General features: G+C 36.7%; 1 protein-coding gene and 1 long non-coding RNA gene across 3 annotated transcripts in view; one reads left to right on the top strand and one right to left on the bottom strand.

Annotated features, from left to right (window-relative positions):
• Positions 1–939: 939 nt before the first annotated feature.
• Positions 940–21786, top strand: part of LOC131541596 (B-cell receptor CD22-like) — a 92382-nt gene continuing 71535 nt past the window's right edge. The window contains exons 1-6 of one of the 2 annotated variants that reach the window (XM_058777451.1): positions 940–958; positions 1531–1599; positions 1708–2052; positions 2151–2399; positions 2482–2736; positions 2830–3078. In XM_058777451.1, the coding sequence (XP_058633434.1) occupies positions 940–958; positions 1531–1599; positions 1708–2052; positions 2151–2399; positions 2482–2736; positions 2830–3078 (1186 nt within the window). Of the gene's footprint in view, positions 959–1530; positions 1600–1707; positions 2053–2150; positions 2400–2481; positions 2737–2829; positions 3079–3158; positions 3532–3668; positions 3750–3878; positions 5021–21786 lie in introns of those variants that run through there. The other variant, XR_009271542.1, reaches the window with a different exon arrangement.
• On the bottom strand, positions 11755–15401 carry LOC131541648 (uncharacterized). Its single transcript, XR_009271553.1, has 3 exons — positions 15300–15401; positions 14410–14532; positions 11755–11836 (listed from the first exon to the last, which is right to left on the bottom strand). It is a non-coding gene; the product is annotated as an uncharacterized LOC131541648 (long non-coding RNA).

Below are 21786 nucleotides of genomic sequence, written 5' to 3'. Positions count from 1 at the left end.
GAATCAGTGTATGAATCTCAACAATGGTGACAATCAAAAGCTTCATGCTGCAATGCATGCTGGGTATCTAGTCTCTGTGCGGTGAGTGCACTTTGACCTCACATTAGTATGAGCACACAGTGAGGGCGCTGTGAGGTTACACTTTTAGCTCACTGTTACCTCACATTGTGACCTCATCATGAGTATCCTGGGAGATCATGTGACATCACTGTGAGATCAAATTGTTGACTGGGTAACCAGTGACAATAGAGAAGTGAAAGAACGACAGAATAAGAATAAACAGTTTAGAACAGGGGTCTCAAACTCAGTTCGTGGAGGGCCGCAGCCCTGCAGAATTTAGTTCCAACCCTACTCCAACTCACATACCATGTAGTTTCCAAATAAGCCTTAATGACTTTATTAGCTGGATCAGGTGTGTTTAATTAGGGTTGCATCTAAACTATGCAGGGCTGTGGCCCTCCAGGAACTGAGTTTGACACCCCTGGTTTAGAAGATCTCAAATTATGGAAACCTTTAAGAGGAAGCAACTGTTATATTCTATTAGCTCTACTTCATTAGCATATTTTTTTGTTTTTTACTAAATTAGCATTACAAATTTTGCTAATTTAACCTTAATATTTTTTTTTCTTACTAAATTTATTTACTACATTTTTACTAAAGTTTATCAAATGCTATATATATCAAATGCAGATAAATATATATATAAGACTGAAATCATAATGAGCTTCTCTACAGACAGACTTAAGGTTTATCTTAGTTGAACTCAATTTGTCTTGTTGTCTATATTCTGGTGTTGTCTATGAGATGACACTCAGTTTAAAACTCTTCTTCTGCTGTATGCTGTGAAGTGTCATATCCTCCTGCTAAAATATAAGGTGTTGACCACATAAAAACCCATTACTGGTTCCACCCCAATCATTTGTAGTGCTGTCACTGGTCATGAGTGTTGGTGAAATGGGTAAGAACATGATTTTATTATCATTCTGTAGACTGATTTTTATCAAATATCTTGTGTATGTTTGGGCTGGATTCGAGCTAGTTGTCGCATGTATAAGTTCTCAGTTACTAGGTTCAAAAGTTAAGAAGTGGTTTTGAATATTGTCAGCAATTGCCTATTTCCTAGTTCAACCATCATATGTTGGGTAATCTGTACTGTTTGTTCATCCTGGATAAAAATTATGTTGTTAATTTCAATATTTTAAATGATCTCCAAGCTCAGTGGTTAAAACTTTTCAGACCAGTATATGTTGTGTTTTGAATGTTGGCATTTATTCTTTAGTTTAAGCCACAAGATGATCTTGGTCAACAGCTTTTAAGATGGAGCTTGATTTGCACTGGCTATAAAGAGGAAGTTAATGGCTTGTGTGCTTAACTAGTTTAACCTCATAGAAAGCAGTTCAACCAATAACCAGCCTCAATAAACACCACCATCTAAACAGACAGTCAACCAACTGTAATGTTTACATTTACTAAAAAGTACAGTGCGATATTGAAACATACTTTAAATAAATAAAGCTACATTTATTGAAGGTGTTGCTATGGTGATGTCAGTCAGAATGGCTCCTTCTCTTCCTCTGATCTTTCTGATCTTGATTCATGGTGAGTGACTGCAACATTTAAGAAACACTCAAGAGGGATTTTGCATACTCTTTTTATTTATTTTCTGAAGTGGATGGCCATTTGTTCAGTAAGAATTATGTGTTTCAGGGGTTTCTGGTGCTGATTGGGGTGTGAGTTACAGTCATCCACACATTTGTGCACTAAAGAACTCATCAGTGATAATGAGCTGCACTTATACATACCCCACTGGACATCAGATCGAGAAAGTGTTCTGGACCAAAACACAAGTTAGAAATGATCATGTAGACTTTCCAGATCTGTCTGAGGACCCTGAATACAGACAGAGGCTTCAGTATCTGGGAGATAAACAGCAGAACTGCACCATCAGACTGAGTCATGTGACACAGAAAGATTCACACAAGTACTATTTCAGATTCACAACTGATAAAGATAAATGGGTTGGCCTTCAAGGAGTGACTCTTACTGTGACAGGTGACTTTCATGAGGTTTCACTCTTCTTCTGTGCATTATGTTGAATAATAATCAGTGTATGACAGCAGCACTAGATATAATGTGTGTGTTGTGTTCAGATCTTCAGGTGGAGTCTCCTGAGACAGTGACAGAGGGAGATTCAGTCCGTCTGACATGTAAAAGCAACTGCACTCTGACTGACGGAGCAACATTCATCTGGTACAGAAACTCACAGCCATTAACTGAGAGAAGAGACAGAAACAATCAACTCCTGCTGCAGTCAGTCAGAAGAGAGGATGCAGGCAGATATAGCTGTGCTCTACATGGACACATTTACATCTCTCCTGCTGTTCATCTCAATGTCACGTGTGAGTACAGATTCATTAGTTCGTTTTAATAACTTGTTGAGTTTATATTTGGAGCTACAATTTTCATTGTTGTCATCTTTAGACCCACCCAGGAACGTCTCAGTGTCCATCAGTCCATCTGGTGAAATAGTGGAGGGAGATTCAGTGACTCTGAGCTGCAGCAGTGATTCAAACCCACCTGCAGAAATCAGCTGGTTTAAAGGAGGAACGTTTGTAGGATCTGGAAGAATCTACAGCATCTCAAAGATCAGCTCTGATCACAGTGGAGAATACAAGTGCAAGTCCAGAAATAAACATGGAGAGAAATACTCTGATGCTGTGACTTTAAACGTTATGTGTGAGTTAATGACAATTAAGCAACTGTGATGTCAAATTTATTGTGGATGTAAATTATAATAAATGTATATTTTTATTTATTTATTTGTTTTAGACCCACCCAGGAACGTCTCAGTGTCCATAAATGGATCCGGTGAAATAGTGGAGGGAGGTTCAGTGACTCTGATCTGCAGCAGTGATTCAAACCCACCTGCTCTGAACTTCAGCTGGTTTAAGGAGAATCAAAGCTCAGCTGTTGGATCTGGACAGAGTTTCAGTGCTCTACAGAGTGGACGCTTCTACTGTGAGGCTCACAATCAACATGGATCTCAGAGATCAGACTCTGTTACTGTCACTGTTAAAGGTAGAACAGCTCATTTACTCTTTCTGAAGTGAATCTAATGAATCTGTTTACATGTTTTATTTTTTTTGTCTCTGTTGTAGGACATCTTCTGATATTGTACATATCCATTGGAGTGTTTTGTGGAGCTGCGGTTATCACCACGATGTTGCTGAGTTGGTAAGATGTGTGTAGTATTTGATTGCAGGTACTTAACGTCATTTATAACCTTTAACTAAAACATTTAGTTGTCAGGATAACTTTCTAACTATTGATATTAAGATTTTCATCTTAGACATAAAATGAGAATAATGCTCCACAAGGTTGACCAATAAAATATTATCCCATAGTAAAAATGCATCAGAGTCCAATATTATTTTAATACAACATATTAATTGTATACTATTTCATGTAACATATTCATTGTTTTTAATGAGAAGCAGGATGAAAAAGAGAAAAGACACACTCAAAACTCAGGTGAGAAAATCGAGTTTAGTAATCAGTAAATGAACTAGAAACTAAAAGACTGAAAGTCTGAATGCATTTCATACACTTAGTTTATAAACATTATATATTTTGTCTCTGCTTTTGTCTTTGTTTCTGAAATGGCAAAGATGAATTATTCCAGACCTGTTCATGACAGATATACAGCAGCTGATGTGAAGTCGACTGAACGTTTGTATGAGAATGTAACGGTAAATTATTGTTACAGTCAGTAAATGTGAACACTAATGTAATTGTTATGGTGACCTGATAGATATATGCGTTGGGAAATTTTAAATTCAGTTTTCTCTCTATTCTGTCTTTTTTTTTTAATGGCAAAGATGAAACATTCCAGACCATATGATGACACCCCTGAAGCTTGTGATGTTGAGATGGATGAATATGTTTATGAGAATATAACAGTAAGTGTTCTCACTCTTGATACCAAATGTTTACTGACAAAATACACACAATATAATTCAGTGTTTATGATCAATTAATTAAAGTCCTTTTTTACGACCAGAAATTTTAAGTGTATTAGTTATTCATGCATCAATTCACTTTCTTTCTTTCAGTGTGACAGGCCGTAGTGTTTGGGACACGTGGTAAAACATTTTACAGCTTTTTCTGTCTCCCTGTGGGTGGAGCCCTGAATGATTGACAGTAGTGTCTTGATTTACAATAAAGGGTTAGTTCACCCAAAAATGAAAATCACCCCATGATTTACTCACCCTCAAGCCATCCTAGGTGTATATGACTTTCAGAAGAATACAATCTGAGTTTTATTTAAAAATGTCCTGGCATGTCCTAAAAAATGTCAAGCTTTATAATGGCAGTAAGTTTTGAGACATCAAAGTCTGAAGTGAAGCAGTGGGTTATCCATATATAAACAACTCCACAAACAGCATCACCTGCTCCACTCATTACTAACCAGACTGACTTTATTTCTGATATCTACAAAAGTGCTTATTGAGAATTAGATGTTTTATTGTTTTGTTTGATGTTGCCATCAAAGTGATTAGTGTTTGCTTTAGTTGGGCTCTTGACCCTTGACTTTATAGCATTATATTTTATGGGGCTGCTGTAACTATGTTTGTAAAGCACATTTGCTATGGTAAGGTGTACCAAAAAGAGACTGCAACTAGGGGTGTATTCCAGAAAGCATGGTTAATTTACCGTCAGATAAACCCTGAACTTTCGGTTGATTAACCCCAAACCTTGCTTACTCAAGGTATGTGATTCCAAAAACGCGTCTGGGAGTAAGTTCATTCAACTCAGAGTATGTTCCTGGTTAAGACTCAAGACGTTCTCAACAGAGCGATGAATCGATGAGTCACTATGGAAACGGAGGCTAAGAATAATCGCGCCATACTGCTTCTTTCTTCTTCTTTTGTTCAAAGGTCATGTAGGCCTTATGCTTAGTGCATATCGCCACCTAATTGATGGTTTTGCAATAATTTTTTTTTTCGTTTAATCTTTAATCCTTGAGAATAAGAATTATATTGTTTGTTTGATGCTAATTATATATTAAGTCATATCAGATATGTATTTTATTATAGAAATACATTATAGAAAATGCAATCCATGTGTGAGATGATAATATAAAATGTAATATATATATATATATATATATATAGGCTAATGTAATAAATTAAACATTACCTTGTCATAATAGTGTTTTATAATTTATACAGATAAGTGTTATGCCAATAAAATATAATAACCATATTAGAGCAATATATAGGCTAACTTTATGTATTACTTATATTAGCGCTTTATCATTAAAATAGCATACAACTATATATATATATATATATAGTAGGCTACATACATAACTGTATTGTAATAATATATAATATTGTGCGCTATCTGTCATGCTCTGATAGCGCTGAAGTGAACTAACCCTGGAACAGAACCGGCTCCGGAGCAGGTTATCTTCAGAGAGCAAGTTGCTATGGTTACTTACATACCCTGAAAGTAACCTCCGATTTTGGAACCGAAAGCTGAGGTTATCCGCTCACTTATCCTCAAACATACCCGGGTATATCACATAACCTGCTTTCTGGAATACACCCCAGACAATATTGGTTTGTTGTTATTGATGAGAACAATAAAATCATCACCTAGACACTGTATGCAGTCTTTGTGAAATGCTAAACTTCTTACAATACAGGATGAAGTAGTATAATAATTATTGAAGATCTTTAAAAGCATAAAAAAACAGAAACATTTTGAATTACAGTGTCATTTAACAACAACATCAAGAAGAGACTTGTGTATGAAAATAAGTACAAAAATAAGTGTATGTTATAGAGACAAGGAGGCCTCCTTCGAAACATCCAGAGGAATGAATACTCTCTTTTCAGTATGGGCTCTGGGACCGCTGCTAATAAGCATACACGGGTCGCTGAGAATGATGGGAGGTGTGAGCCAGTTAGAGGGAGAACATAAGTACTGTCTTTCACAGATCTTGTCTTCTTGAGAGGGCTGGGTACATATCAGTAGAAGCATGAGATGTATGATTGTGGTGGAAGGTGTGGTTTCTCCTGCTCTTACAGGACGCACACAACACAAAATACATTCAACTGTGGCTGATATTAATGACGATGCACATCTCCAACACCAGTTTAGGCAGAAAACCCGATCGCATGCAGTGGTGGAGGCAGTCTGCCGATCTCCGAGTAATGAACAGCGTCTCTTCCGGCTATCCGCGATAAGCGCGTTTCATAATAAAAGTGCCCATGCTGGCTAGCACGACAGCGCTCTGACCAATCGGCAACCTCCCGCTCTCTCTTGTGAAGCCAACACGGAAGTGACTAAAACTGCAATTCATCGACTGGCCGCTGGAGGCTGGTTGCAAAAGGGAGTCAATCCCATTGACTCTCCATGTTGAAATGCCCAACTTTACAGCAGAAAAAAACATGTTTACAGCCTGGTGCAAAAAATGATTTTGATCTATATAGCTAATTTTGCCCTTCATGACAACTGTGAGGGGGGTGAATTTTTTTATAAGTCATCCGTTTAAATTGCCTTAAAGTTCTGCATAATTAAGGGCGTGGCCACTTGAGTGACAGGTGGACTGCTGCTCTGCTCCAGAGTGTGAAACTCGCTAGAGTGTGAAACTTTTGAGGATCATGTACAGAAGTGTGCAGCCCCAGACTGACACAATAACACAATGAGTGAATAATCTGCATTATAAAAAATAAAAAAACACTTTAAAGATTGCCAAGTTATCGAATCGTTATTGCTTACAGTGCTTTGTTATATGGAGCAGTTTGTTCGATCGCGATCTATCTAATTTGTTTGTCTAATGAAGTGCCGACAGATGTATAAAAGTGCACAAGTTACACCGTAATTTAAACGTGGCAGACTTTATTGGAAAGTAAAACAAAGGCGATACCGTATAACTCCAGGCTGGCACAGTATTGACGAACGAATGCAAACAAATGCAGAGCACCGTAACTTCATTTGAGCTTTCCAAAACAAAATCAAAGAGCTGTAACTGATGTTATACTGTGTTCTGCCTTGGTTTCTCCGGGGCTTTTCTCCATGATACTTAAACACATGATAAAGGTCATAATGTCCCAAAATGATCAATAACTAATTTTCGACCAAAAACGAAGTTATGGTGTTTTGTCTTTGCACGGCAGCACTGCTGTCACTATAGAGGGGCGTGGTTTCAGCTCAGCTTCACCCACGTCCCGCCTTTTTGCCCATTTTCGATTATCTGGGAGTGAAGCGCGGTGACGCGTTTCCAAGATGGCGGCGGTCGGCTCCGCCCACTTTAGGCTTCAAAAATGCTCTTCAGAAACCTACGAGTGACGTCACGGACATTACGTCCATTTTTTTTTTACAGTCTATGGCTCTGACACTCTCTCTATCGCCTTTTGCACAGGTTCATTTCTCCCATCAGTACATTGAACACACGCACTACCCCACCCTCTTAAAGGGGCAATACCAGCTTAAAACAGCACTATCTTAGAACATAATGTTAAAGGGGTCATCGGATGAAGTTGATATGATTCTTTAGGGTCTTAATGAAAAGTCTATAACATACTTTGGTTAAAATGTATCAAAAGTAGTGTAAAAAAACACTTTTACCCTGTCAAAATCAGCTATGTTTTCATCAAGCCATTCTAGTTCATGTTGCTTTAAATGCTAATGAGCTCTGCTGACTTGCAAAGATTCATTAAAAAAAAAAAAAAAAACCTTATACTCAAGCTGGATCACGAATGATTCGCGCGAACATAGATCGGGGATTGGCACATTCCCTTCAAAAATTTACTGTTGAAAGTAACGTTAATCATCTGCGTCTTCAGTGGCTTAGATGTCGGGAGTAAATGACGACTACTATGTTCATTATTACATCCAACAACAAAGCACCTCAATAGCTTAATTGGAGATGTTCTTGACACAATGGCAGACAGCACTCAGCTCACTCAGGGCGGGTCTAAGGTAAGGCGGTCTTGTCAATCAACTATCGTGGGAGGGGCCTGTACAGAACTACATCATTCTGACCGGAATCTCAGAACAGCCTGATTTGAGAAAGGGGATTTTAAAATAGGGATTTAAAAAAAAAAAAAAAAACACTGGGTGGATTTTTTATCATTATGGATGTGTACAGACACTTCTAACACATTTATGTTCAACTTGTAAAGTGAATTTTGCATCCGATGACCCCTTTAAAGGGTTAGTTCACCCAGAGGCATCATGCTCATTCAAAGTGAGGGGCACGTGTCCCCTCAGATTTTTGAGCCAAGTGGACTTTGAATGCAGCTTCCAAAAGACAAAAAGTAGCCGATTATTATTTTCTATACAATCACACCAGTGTGATTTGAACGTTCAGTGCGTCATATCATCAGCTGCTAAATTCAAATTTGCGTTTGCTTGCTGGCGCTGAGCCAGATACAATGTTGTGAATAAAATGTGAATACAAATTCACATTCATTTTCAATGTTAAATTCACATTCAATATAAAGTCAGTCGTATTACAATGTGTTATGGCATGACACCCATATCTGTTAGTTAAGTAAACAGACAGGTTTTTATGCATAGTTGATAGATTACATTATTAGGTTACTTTGACCATCACCCACTATAGATCTACTAACATAATCCATAAAGGTGAGTGAGAATCAAGATATTTCATGATATAGTTAATGCATGTGGGAATGTTTTCGAATAAAAAGGAAAACAATAAAAAATAAATAAAAAAAAACATAAGTGCTGTTGTGGCTGCTTTGTGTCACCTGACAACCCCCAAGCCCCTCAAAAATAATGAGTGCATGATGTTCACCCAAAAATGAAAATTAGCCCATGTTTTACTCACCCTGAAGGCGTTCTAGGTGTATATGAGTTTCTTCTTTCAGTTATATAAACAATTATCCTTGCTCTTCTAAGTCTTAGAATGGCAGTAGGTGGGTGTTTTTTTTTTTTTTTTCAACAGTCCAAAAGTTGTCAAACAAAGTGCATCTATCCATAATAAAACGTGGCACGGCTCTGGGGGTGAATAAAGTCCTCCTGTAGTGAATTTATGGGTTTTTTTGTAAGAAAAATATCCACATTAAAAACATTATAAATACTTTTATTTTCTCACTTCTGCTAACTGTCGTGCATGGAAGGTTTTCTGGAAGAAGACGTAGGGCTTATGTGCAGCGCACGTGCCTCTGAGATATGCTAGCCTTGCAAGTTTGTTTACAGGAGCAAAGGAAGCAAAGTTACCTTTTACCTTAGCTCCTCTTGGCTTATATCGAAGTCCTCCAACATTTTTCTTTACAAAACCTCGTTTTGTACTTCTATTTCATGACTAGGGTTTCGTTTTGCTGTCTCTCCTCCGCGCTTCCATGTTCGTAACTAATCACCGGCATCTGCGCTACGCATACGTCTGAAAGAAGAAAGTCATATACACCTAGGATGCTTTGAGGGTGAGTAAAACATGGGCTCATTTTAATTTTTGGGATAACTAACCCTTTAAACGAGTCAAGGGTGGCAAGCGCAAGATGCCCCTTTTCAGTGCCCCTTTTCTTCAGTGGAAGAGAGTGTCGTCCATGTTTTAAAAAAAAAAATTATAGTCTATGTTCAGAACTTTGTATCCTTTTACAAAGCAATGGATTAAGTTGATTCAATTCAGAAAGCTTCATTTTTCACTTTAGCAGTCTTCTCACAATGAATCAATAGCTACGATTTCAATATAAGGCCAAAAGCTGGCATGGCCAGTAGCATTTCCACTGTCTCTTCCAGGGCTTCGTCGGGGCTTCCTTGGGGCCAACAGCCAGGGATATTTGGCCCACCGAATACCCTGGGTCAAAGCGGGCCAGCTTGGGCTTGAGGTGTGGTCATGAAAAAAGGTGGACTTTATCCAAGTTAGAGATGATCAGCACCGCTGCTCATTTCCTATGTTTTCATAACACAGTAAAAAACGCAGTGTCAGTTTAACACTTAAAGTGTCAATTTTAACACTACTAAAGATCATATATTGTCCCAATCTGTCTAGTGTTAAAAGTACACCATTCATAGTGTTGAATTTTTAGTGTTAATACAGCACCTTATAGTGTAGAAAAATTACACTCAGAGTGTGAATTGTTACACTTGCAATTGTTGTTCAAATTTTACACTCTGGGGTATTTAACACCCCTGGTGTTGTTTTAAGTGTTATTAATAAAGTATTATTTTCAGTGCAAAAATAAAAATGCTATTGTATAGTGTTAATGTACAAGATTAGACATAAAATCAAGAGTCTGACCCAGTCAACACGTGAGATCACGCGATGATCACAGTGACATCACAACATTCTCATACGGTGATACTCACAGTGTGAGTAATATATGAGCTCATTGTGAACTCAAAAAGATGAGCGGGGTTCTTATTTCTGTCAGACATCTACAAAATCGCTTATTGAGAATTAACAGATTTAGATGATGATGTTTTATTGTTTTGTTTGACGTTACCATCGTGGTGAGTGGTATTTGCTTTAGTTGGGCTCTTGACCCTTGACTTTATAACATTATATTTTTTGGGGCTGCTGTAACTGTGTTTGAAAAGCACATTTGTTATGGTGAGGAAAACCAAAAAAGAGACTGCAACCAGGTGATCTTGGTTTGTTACTGACAATAACAGCACAACCATCACCTAGATTCAGTATGCAGTCTTTGTGAGGAGTTATTAATCTGAAGATTTTTATAATAGCTCTGTGATTATACAGAATGGGACCCAGCAGTCTCATAATCGTTTATGAAATATTTTAAAAGCGTGATAAGACACAAACATTTTGAAATACTGTGTCATTTAAACCCAAAGAGAGACATCAAGAATCAGTGTATGAATCTCAACAATGGTGACAATCAAAAGCTTCATGCTGCAATGTGTGCTGGGTACCTAGTCTCTGTGCAGTGAGTGCACTTTGACCTCACATTAGTATGAGCACACAGTGAGGGCGCTGTAAGGTTACACTTTTAGCTCACGGTGACCTCACATTGTGACCTCATCACGAGTATCCTGTGAGCTCATGGTGAGATCACTGTGAGATCAAATTGTTGACTGGGGATGAGACAAGATCTACAAATTCCAACGTTTATTTAACAAATGGGCAAAGTAGCAACTTTAAAGCATATACCAGATGTGTAGAGGTTAATTAGTCAGTCACATTCATTAAGTGTTGCACAGAAACAAAATAGTTAATAAAACACATAAAATCATCAAATTTACCTAGACATTAACAAATATGACAGGTAGATTTGAACAAGATTGCAGCAATATACTTGTCAACAGTTGTGTAGCATCCATGAATGCTGTTCCTCGTTGTCCCATCAGCGAGCACGTATGGCTGTGTGGTCTCTTCTATGCAATCAAGGTGTTCTTATTAGTGCCTGCAGATCAAAGACAAAACTCACAATTAAGGTCAGCTCTCCAATTGATTTTATTTTTATTAGTCTTTCATATACAACACATCTGGCAATATTTTGAGGCAGACAATAGGTAGTGACAGAAATGTACCTTTTTGAAGATGTTTTTCAGCTTGATAGGAGGACATTTCTCTAGGCCCCTTGCAGCCTTGTGGCGATGGTGGAACCAAATGAAGTAGGAGACAAACTGATGCAATATCGCTGTCCCATTCTAAATAACAGATATGACCACTTCAGCAAAAAATGCATGAATACAGAATATAGATAATAAATTAATATAGATAATCTTATTCTGAAATATAGTCTAACCTTAAACATCGGTTTCGTCCTCCTTTACAGCTGATTCCGAGGTCAATTGTGTTCTTAAAGGTCTTGGGAAAAGCCAGGAACTTGGCTTCCTGGAAAAATAAATAAATAAAATAATGGCAATATGTCTCTCAGGAACCATTCTGCTAAACTGATTGTGTAGTCACACAGTGGCTCTGTTCACACCTGGCATTAGCATGCATCTTGTGTGATGCACAAGTGAACAAGCACAAGATGCATATGGCCACATTCTTTTATTACAGGGTTATTTCAGAAATTAAAATTCCATTGTTTACTCAACCAAGACTTTCGTCATCTTTAAAACACAAAGATATTGAAGATATTGTAATAGAATATAAGATTTCTGTCCCTTGATTGGCGGTCCACGCAACTACCACTGATAATTCATAAACTTCATAAAGAGATCTAATCCATAAAGAGATCTAATCCATACGTACACAGTAAAACCTCCAGTGTAAATCAACACTCCCAGTGTATATATAATCCACACTCATAGTGTTAAAAAAGTAACACTGAAGCAGTGTTAAAGTTAATGAGATAATTAGTTTAGTAATTGAGTGATGATTGAGCATTAATGAAGAACACCTGCTGTAAAACAAACTGAACCATTGAAAAAAAGAGACGAAACGAGCAGAAAAACAAGATCTACAACTGACTTCAACCACGGCCTTAGATGAAATCAACACAAGATAAAAGAAGACATTAAATCTCTCAAGATCTCAGCAGAGGATGATTAAACAACTCCACAAACAGTATCACCTGCTTCACACGTTACTAACCAGATTGACTTTAGATGTTGATGTTTTAGTTTTGTTTGAATTACCATTATCGAGGTCAGTGTTTGCTTTAGTTGGGCTCTTGACCCTTGACTTAAAACATTACAGTTCCTTTGGCTGCCATAACAGCGTGTTTGTTTAGACATGTTAGTTATGGCAATCAGGTGTTGTTGGTTTGACTTCTATAAAGAAATCATCAGCATTTAGTGATGCACACAACTGGTTTCATGCAGAGCATTGTCACTGAGTGATTAAAATTTATTTTGTTTACATAAAATATAAAGCTTGTTCCATCAGTTTTAAGATTAATCTGAAAGACTTTTGAAAGTAAATTGGCACTCAAAGGTTAAAACTGCATTATCATACAGACATCAAGACTCAGCGTATGAATCTCAACAATGGTGATCAACATATTCAGATAAACAGATACTCTGTGAACATTACAAAACAAGCTACTAAAAGTCACAACAAAATAGCAAAACAAAAGAAAATGGTAAGAATAAAAGAAAATACTAAGACAACTGCATAATTTATTCATATCGCATTGCATGCTGGGAGCCATGGATTAGTTTTGATTGGTGCTCCCAGAATGCACTGCAAAATGGAGCTTTATGTTGATTGTCACCATTATTGAGATTCATATGCTGATTCTTGAAGTCTGTGTGATGAAGAAAAGTACATTTTCAGTGCAGAATAAGTTTCAAAAGTCTTTCAGATTAAACTTTCAGGTCGTTATGTACAGAATCTTAATAAAGTTAACTAATAAATCTATCAGTATACTCCAAACTAATTCAGCTACTCAAGCCACTATACACTGATTACATCTTTATAAACGTAACCAACTACTGATCACATTTTCTCTTGGCTTTTTTTCTTTTCGCCATAACTAACATGTCTAAACAAACACACAGTTATGGCAGTCAAAGTAACTGTAATGCTTTAAGTCAAGGGTCAAGAGCCCAACTAAAGCAAACACTGACCTCGATAATGGTAATTCAAACAAAACTAAAACATCAACATCCAAAGTCAGTCTGGTTAGTAACGTGTGAAGCTGGTGATGATGTTTGTGGAGTTGTTTATTAATCATCCTCTGCTGAGATCTTGAGAGATTTAATGTCTTCTTTCTTGTGTTGATTTCATCTAAGGCTGTGACTGAAGTCAGTTGTAGTTCTTGTATTTCTGCTCGTCTTGTCTCTTTTTTTCTCTTTCTTTCAGTGATTCAGTTTGTTAACAGCAGGTGTTCTTCATTAATGCTCAATCATCACTCAATTACTACACTAATTATCTCATTAACTTTAACACTGCTTCAGTGTTACTTTTTTAACACTCTGAGTGTGGATTATATATACACTGGGAGTGTTGATTTAACACTGGAGGTTTTATTGTGTATCATGTGGTTTAGTCCAAATTTTCTGTTTATGATCCCTGATCAATGTTTAAATGTGAAAAAAAAAAAAAAAAAAATCTGTTCATTGTATAAAGCGATTGAGTCTCTTCAGAAAATTGTGACTAAACCACTCGATTGATTTGGATTACTTTTATGATCTCTTTATAAACTTCTTGAAGCATCAAAGTGGTGGTTATGTAGACTGTAGATGGAAGGACAGAAATCTCTCCGGTTTCATTTAAAATATCTTCATTTGTGTTTTGAAAATGAATGGAGGTTTGGAATGACAGAGAGTGAGAAATGACGACAAGTTTTCATTTTTGGGCTTTGTGTTTTGACATCTTAAATTAATAATTAGTAAATTCCAGGTGTGAACATAAGCAAATATTGTGTGGCTGCCCAGTTAAATTGTAATTTTTCATATTTGTTTGTGTTTAAAATTTTTACTGTACACAGAATAACATAAATGAGACAGACTCACAATTCTGGCTTCATCTTCATCATTCTGCTCACTTCATCACTCTCGCTCAGTGTCTTCAGACTCCAGGTTTGCAATCTTATGAGGAGCTTCCTTCACTTGACACTGCAGAAGTCTGGGCCAATTCTAATGAAAAAGAATAATAAAAATAAAAAACACTTATTTCAGTAATTTAATTTACATTAGGACTGTAAATATGGTAAAATAATTGTGATTACCCCTAATTTTGAGTATGCTGAGAGCTGTCTATAATACAGGTGTAAAATTAAACTTATTTTTATTTACATCCTTAATTCTAGGATCAATTAAACGACTGTTAAAGTTAATAGACACAAAACCTTGTGCAATATTCACATGGAGGCATTCCTGAAACAATTTAAGTATTTATTTAATCTGATTATTAAACACATTTATATAATTTTAATGAGTGACATGAGTAATAAGGCATCTTAAAATGAACATGGTGTACTACATTAGAATAAATTAACACCTTTAAAATTTCTTACTATTAATTTATTATTTATAATGTGAAAAGAAAATACAGATAGATTCAGACATATCTTTCTAAATTAAAACTTAACTTTGTACATCTGGAAGTATTTAGGACATTATTTACCCAAAATAGCATGCCATATGAATTGATAACTGGTTTCAAGCATGCTCTGCTCATGGGCACTGAAGGAAAGACTGACGGATTTACAGTTTAACGTACTTTTTAAAGTTTTTAAACATGCTCTAATTTCACAGTTTTGCATTAGATAACGTCAATTAAATGACTGGTACATTGTTCCGCGTTACACAGCTCTGTCTGCAGAAAGACAAAAACGAAATTGTAAGCGCGTAAATGTTTAACAATCCCACTATTACCATTTCAAAAACAAATATAAATTTACGATTTGATGAATTCTCTCCTCTGAGTAGAAAACCGCCCAAATGTGTCTGCTTCAGACTCGTAGTAAAACCAGGCCTCGGCGGGAATAGAGACCAGAGGATCTGTCAACGAGCCAAAATGAAAGAAGCTAAAAGTATATATATAACATAAATTGTAAACACATTCCAAAAATTATTTTACACGTAAAATCACCTTATTTCAGGAAATCGAGCCCGCATTGGAAACTTTCACGCAGGCTAACGTTGCATCTCTACACCTCACGAACTTAACACCGTAAACGTGAAAAAAACACTCGCAGTTAGTAATTTCTAAATGTGTTCACCACCAATCATATTTTGAGTAAAATTATCAACAAAAAGTATTTATCCCGTGTAATTTTATAAAGAGAAAAGCAATCCAACTTACCGTCTCGGTCGCATGAAGATAAAATGGCGTCGTCGCTTTGAGGCAGCGGTGCTTGAGGGGCGGAGTCAGATAAATTCGGCGATAAATTTCGATGATACTCTATATTTCTTCGCGGCCCGGTGAAACACACCAAATTGAGAAACTAACGGAATGCATAGTCGATATAAAAAACTGGATGACGAGTAATTTCTTACTGTTAAATTCTGTAAAAAACAGAGGTATTAATTATCGGACCTAAAAACCCCACATGTAATAACCTAGAACACTATCTAACACTTGACGGCTGCTCTGTCAAATCTTCTTCATCAGTTAGGAACCTAGGTGTGCTGTTTGATAGCAATCTTTCATTTGAATCTTTCATTTGATGGGTGGTTGTTCTGCACACTTAATCAACAAACTACAGTTGGTCCAAAATGCAGCAGCTAGAGTCCTTACTAGAACCAGGAAATATAACCATATTAGCCCGGTTCTGTCAACACTGCACTGGCTCCCTATCAAACATCGGATAGATTTTAAAATCTTGTTAATTATTTATAAAGCCCTGAATGTTACATTATACATTACTGACACTCTATCCTCCAATTTGATACTGTTAAGTGCTTTGACACAGTCTGTATTTTTAAAAGCGCTATATAAATAAAGGTGACTTGACTTGACTTATCTTGAATTTTAGGCACATTCTAACTGCATTCTAATAGGCTACATCACAGTGAGTTGCCTTCCATCATGTTCTTCACTAAGCAACTGCATGCAGTGTAAGATAGCATACAGTTCTGGGCTGGGGTGCATTAAATGCATTTATCAATTCAACCTTTTTATCCCCATAATTAATCACACCAATTTAACATGTTAAATCAATAGCCCTTGTTAAAACATCAGAATTTGGCAAAAACTATGCACATGTCACCCCTGTCATGGAAGGCTTGGTGACAGGATGGACAATGACAGGGTGGACATTTTTGGTTAAAGTTAGCATTTAATAAACACATAGTGTACCTTCAGTCAGCAAATTGGTTCATTGCCGAAGCTGAATGTGTACTGCTTAAAATATATATTTTGAATTTCTGAAAAACTTTTATGTAAATTAATATTTTACTATGACAGGGTGGACATGTTAAGCTTGGCAACATTCAACTACAATCACAATATAATGAAAATTAGGAAATATAAGTGTAGATACTTAGTGTACTTGCAGCAGATGTTTTAACTTCCACTGAAGAAAGGCAAAATGGGGGTGGAGATTTCACTGAGTAGATAAGAGGGTTTCTTAAAGGGGCATTTACAACATCATGACAGGGTGGACAGCAATTTCAGGGACACGTGCAAAATGCTTAATATTATTATGAAAATAGATTATAAATGAACAATCTGACTTGTTTTATTAACAACTGGCTGAGGGCAATGATAATATTTAAAAATTATTTAAATATTGTGTTATTTAAACACTTTTTACACTCATTAAAGTTAGCTGAGCTGCGAGAGGGACATGCCAAAATCACATACATCCAATCAAATAAAATGGTTTAAAATGAGAAAAATGCATTTCAAGAGACTGTAGTTGTAGTTATGTGTGTACAAATGTTTGGTCATTTATCATATAATTTCAGAATTTCATTATATTGTATTATGTTCATGATAACTGAATGATTCTGATGAGGACACCAAAGGCACTTTATAGTGATACTGACCCTAAAATGTAATTATTCAGACATTTACCTTATCTTAATTTTTAGGTACAAACTTTTATGTAACCTATCTGTCTTTCTACCTGCCAGTGATAATTCTGAAAGAAAATAAGCAGTGTTTGTTATAGCAACATGCAGCTTTCACGCACATCTGTCGGACAGAACCGGCACTTGTATTTCAGCCAGCGGTGCTGTTAATGTTATGGTTATTTTAGCAAATAGTTTGCTCCATAAATTCAGTATAACAACATTAAGTTGAAGAGGTTAACTTTATCACTGGACTGAATCTACACGTGCATTTTAAGTGTTCTTGCTCTGTCCAAGCAATAAATGCACGTCTCTGAACAACCTGATCTCACAGAATTCCGTGTAATGTTCACAGACTTAATTAACCTCCGAATCTGTGGTGGCATCACGGAATCGCCGAAAATTCCGTGATGGGCTCACAGAAGGCATCAGCCGTGGTCCATGCACGGATTCACTGGTTCAACACCAGCGCTACATCGGACCACGTAAAAAGAGTGACTCCGATGCAGTTATACTTTCACTGGAGTACCTGACCCCACCTCTACCCTAAACCTACCCAGTTCTGAACAATAATGATGACGATAAATTTCCCAGTATCGCGTCGGCATGTTGATGCTAAGGGTTTCCGTGCGTGGAGCACGGCTGATGCCTGTCACTGACTTACATTGGTATCACTTCTGTGAGCCCATCACAGATTTTTTTCTGTGAGCCCATCACGGAATTTTCGGCGATTCCGTGATGCCACCACAGATTCGGAGGTTAATTAAGTCCGTGAACATTACACGGAATTCTGTGAGATCATGTTGCTCTGAATGAGTGCTGTAGAGTATTCTTCAACCATTCAAAATATTTGAATTATTTGTTAATAAACTAGTGTTTTCTGAGTCAGTGTCCCAAAGATGAATTTGACGATCCTGACTAGCCATCTCCTCATTGGAAGCGCCTTTATGTAATCCATAAAGATGCATTTCTCTCTAATGAAAGAATTTTTGTTTTCGATTTAATTTATTTCATTTTAAAATGGTAATTTAAAGCATTCTTTATGTATTTATCATCACGGTAAGGCAAGTATTTTCTGAGTTTCATTCCTGTTTGTTTTGCTTATTTTACAAAAGCACAACGTTTTGTTGATATTTTGTGAGTGCACACAAATACAAGTAGAACCTTTGCAGTTCCGAATACTCTTACCTTTATAAGCAAAAAATATGGCGTATTATTAAAATTCCACTATTATAAAAATAATCCCATTCAGCTTCCACTCTACGCCCAAACCATTGGATATGCCCTAACAGCCACATTTATCTGTGCTTAAATTTATACTGTGAAATGCATTATGTCTATAGATTTTATTTTCGGCAAGTCCTGTTGATTTGAGAAGGCTAAACTGATCAAACATATGCTCAACTCACTGTCTGCCGCTGGCCGCTTGTTCCTTTAAAAAAACAAAAACTTCAGTTTAACAAACATAAAATGTTCCAAACATATTTCTAAATTAACTTAATAACCCAGATAGCAACATATTGTCGGCCCACATCTGGCACATGAGGAATGATGATATGGTCCACATGTAGTGTAGAATGATGGCACTTGGGCGGACCGCTCCTGTTTGCCAGATCTGAGCCAAAAGCAGGCCATAACAATGCCACATGTCAGCCAAGAGCAAAGAAATAAACCACACTGGACCTTATCTGAGCCACAAAATCGTCATATATTATTTACAGAGTCCTTTCAGCTTGTCTAAGCTAAATCACTGAAGGAAAGAAGAGAACAGAAAAAAAAAGACAAACAGAAACTCAAGAACTACAACTGACTGCAGCCACAGCCTTAGATGAATTCAGCTGAAGATAAAAGACATTAAATCTCTGAAGATCTCAGCAGAGGAGGATTAAACAACTCCACAATCAGCATCACCAGCTTCACTTATTACTAACCAGACTGACTTTATTTCTGTTAGGTCTACAGAAGCTCTTATTGAGAATTAACAGAGGATTAACCCCTTAACTGTCACCCACAGTTTTGAACAGAGACATTATAGTGCACTATCCAAACTTAATTTTTTATAATTCATGAATGAAAATATTTTGTAACATGATTTTAATGTACCATTTACATGGTAATGGCAATGTCTGATTTTAAAATGGGTTTCAAAGGATGAATTTTGAAATTTTAAGTTTTCTACTGATAAATAATTTCTTATGATTTCTAATTCATGATAGAGAAAAAGGCAACTAAGAAGACTTTCTGTGACAAAGGTCAGAATTCATGTCATGATGTAGATTTTTTTCAGGTGCACTCTTGTCATAAACAGAGGTGTCAAATCCAGGGTCAGAAAGTAAAGTCCTGCCATGTGTTTATTCCACCCATGAACTCAGCAGCTGATTTCACCAGAGGAGGAACCAACTCATTCCTTTCAAGTCACAAGCAAGTTTCGAGTCAAATCCCAAGACCTCAACGAGTTGAGGTAATTAAGAGATAATTGAGAGACTAATTAAATGATGATTGTGCATTAGTGATGAACACCTGCTGTTACTGTGAATCACAGAGGATCAGATGTTGATGTTTTATTGGTTAAAATGATACCACCATCATGTAGATCAGTGTTTGCTTTAGTTGGGCTCTTGACCCTTGACTCCTGTGTTAGATCTCTCTGTAGCAATGCATGTGCTGTTGTAAAGCGGAGAGATCAGTGCTGTGCAGTGAGCAACTGTTAGTTGTTTTCATATGATGAGGTAATCATCAGGTGCTTACCTGTTTGCATCCAATATACTGTGTGTATATATATATATACACATACAACATTTTCATTTTTTTAATTTATGTTCTGCTTTTGAATAAACAACTCTGTGAAACCACAGTACGCAATGAATTTACTGCTGTAGTAGTTATAGAGAAAGAATTTTAAATCTAATGCATTTAAATATTTAAACTCCAGTCCTACTCAGACACACACAGACATCAAGAACCAGCGTATGAATCTCAACAATGGTGACAATCAACAAAATGCTTCATGCTGCAATGCATGCTGGGTAACACCACAGTATGAATAATTATTGTCACCACTGTTGAGGATCGTATGATAAGTGTTCATGTCTAAAAGCCTGAGCAATATAATTCTTAATTTTTTCCAATATTTAATATTACGATGGCATTTGTTTAATAGTAAATTCCTGCAGTTCTGTAACAGCTGAACTAAAAGGGTCAAGAGCCCAACTAAAGCAAACACTGATCTCCATGATGGTGGCATCATTTTAACCAATAAAACATCAACATCTGATCCTCTGTAATTCTCAATAACAGCAGGTGTTCATCACTAATGCACAATCAACATTTAATTAGTCTCTCAATTATCTCTTAATTACCTCAACTCGTTGAGGTCTTGGGATTTGACTCGAAACTTGCTTGTGACTTGAAAGGAATGAGTTGGTTCCTCCTCTGGTGAAATCAGCTGCTGAGTTCATGGGTGGAATAAACACATGGCAGGACTTTTACTTTCTGACCCTGGATTTGACACCTCTGGTCATAAATTAATCTATTACTTTTCCTACATAATTTTTAACAGAAAAGTGGTAAAATACCTATTTAGGAGTCTTAGACCTTTCCAACGATATATAGTTTGTCATGATTAGATTAGGATTTAATTGTAAAATAGTGAAGTAAATGTAGGCGTCCCACAGGGTGGACGGTGACAGTTAAGAGGTTAAAGAGCCAATGTCAAAATGGTTCTAATTAATCATGTAGTCATCCCAGATTGTTTTTGTATTTGTATGTTGTACAGTAGAAGACCAGAACAATGTGGGCCAGAGCTGTTTGGAGGGAAGGTAATGCTGAAATGGAGGACGTTATACCATCCTGTTGCGTGAAGAATGGTTTTGTGTTATGGCCTGATCAAGGAGAAAAAAAAGCCATCAAAACCTTAAAACAACCTGAAGATGGATGGATGACATTTCCTCTCTTGAAAGTAAAATTTCAGTCAGGTATGTAATCTTGTGTGTGTGTCAATGCCTGGTGAATGTGAAATAGCAGAGGCTAAAAGAACTATGAGCATCAAGCATGATGGAATTGATTTTGATGAAAGTGTATGTATACAGTTGCAATCAAAAATATAGCTGCAAACAGCAATTATAAGGTCCAAGGACCAAACACAGCATCCTACCAATTAAAATGAGTAATTAAAAACATTTTGCGTTTAATCAGGAAGGCTGAAATGAGCTTGAATTACTCTGCCATTTTGATCGTACAGATAAGTGTTATACATCAATCGAAACTGTTAAGTGTCACCTTGTAGCTGGACGGCTCCATTCATCACTATCAAATGATGTGCAAATCCAGAACCGAACTGGGCCTTGTTGATAAAATGTTCGTCAACAAACA

Source organism: Onychostoma macrolepis, chromosome 01 (assembly GCF_012432095.1).
Source record: "Onychostoma macrolepis isolate SWU-2019 chromosome 01, ASM1243209v1, whole genome shotgun sequence".
NCBI lineage: Eukaryota > Metazoa > Chordata > Actinopteri > Cypriniformes > Cyprinidae > Onychostoma > Onychostoma macrolepis.
This window is presented reverse-complemented; position numbering and strand designations above follow the sequence as displayed.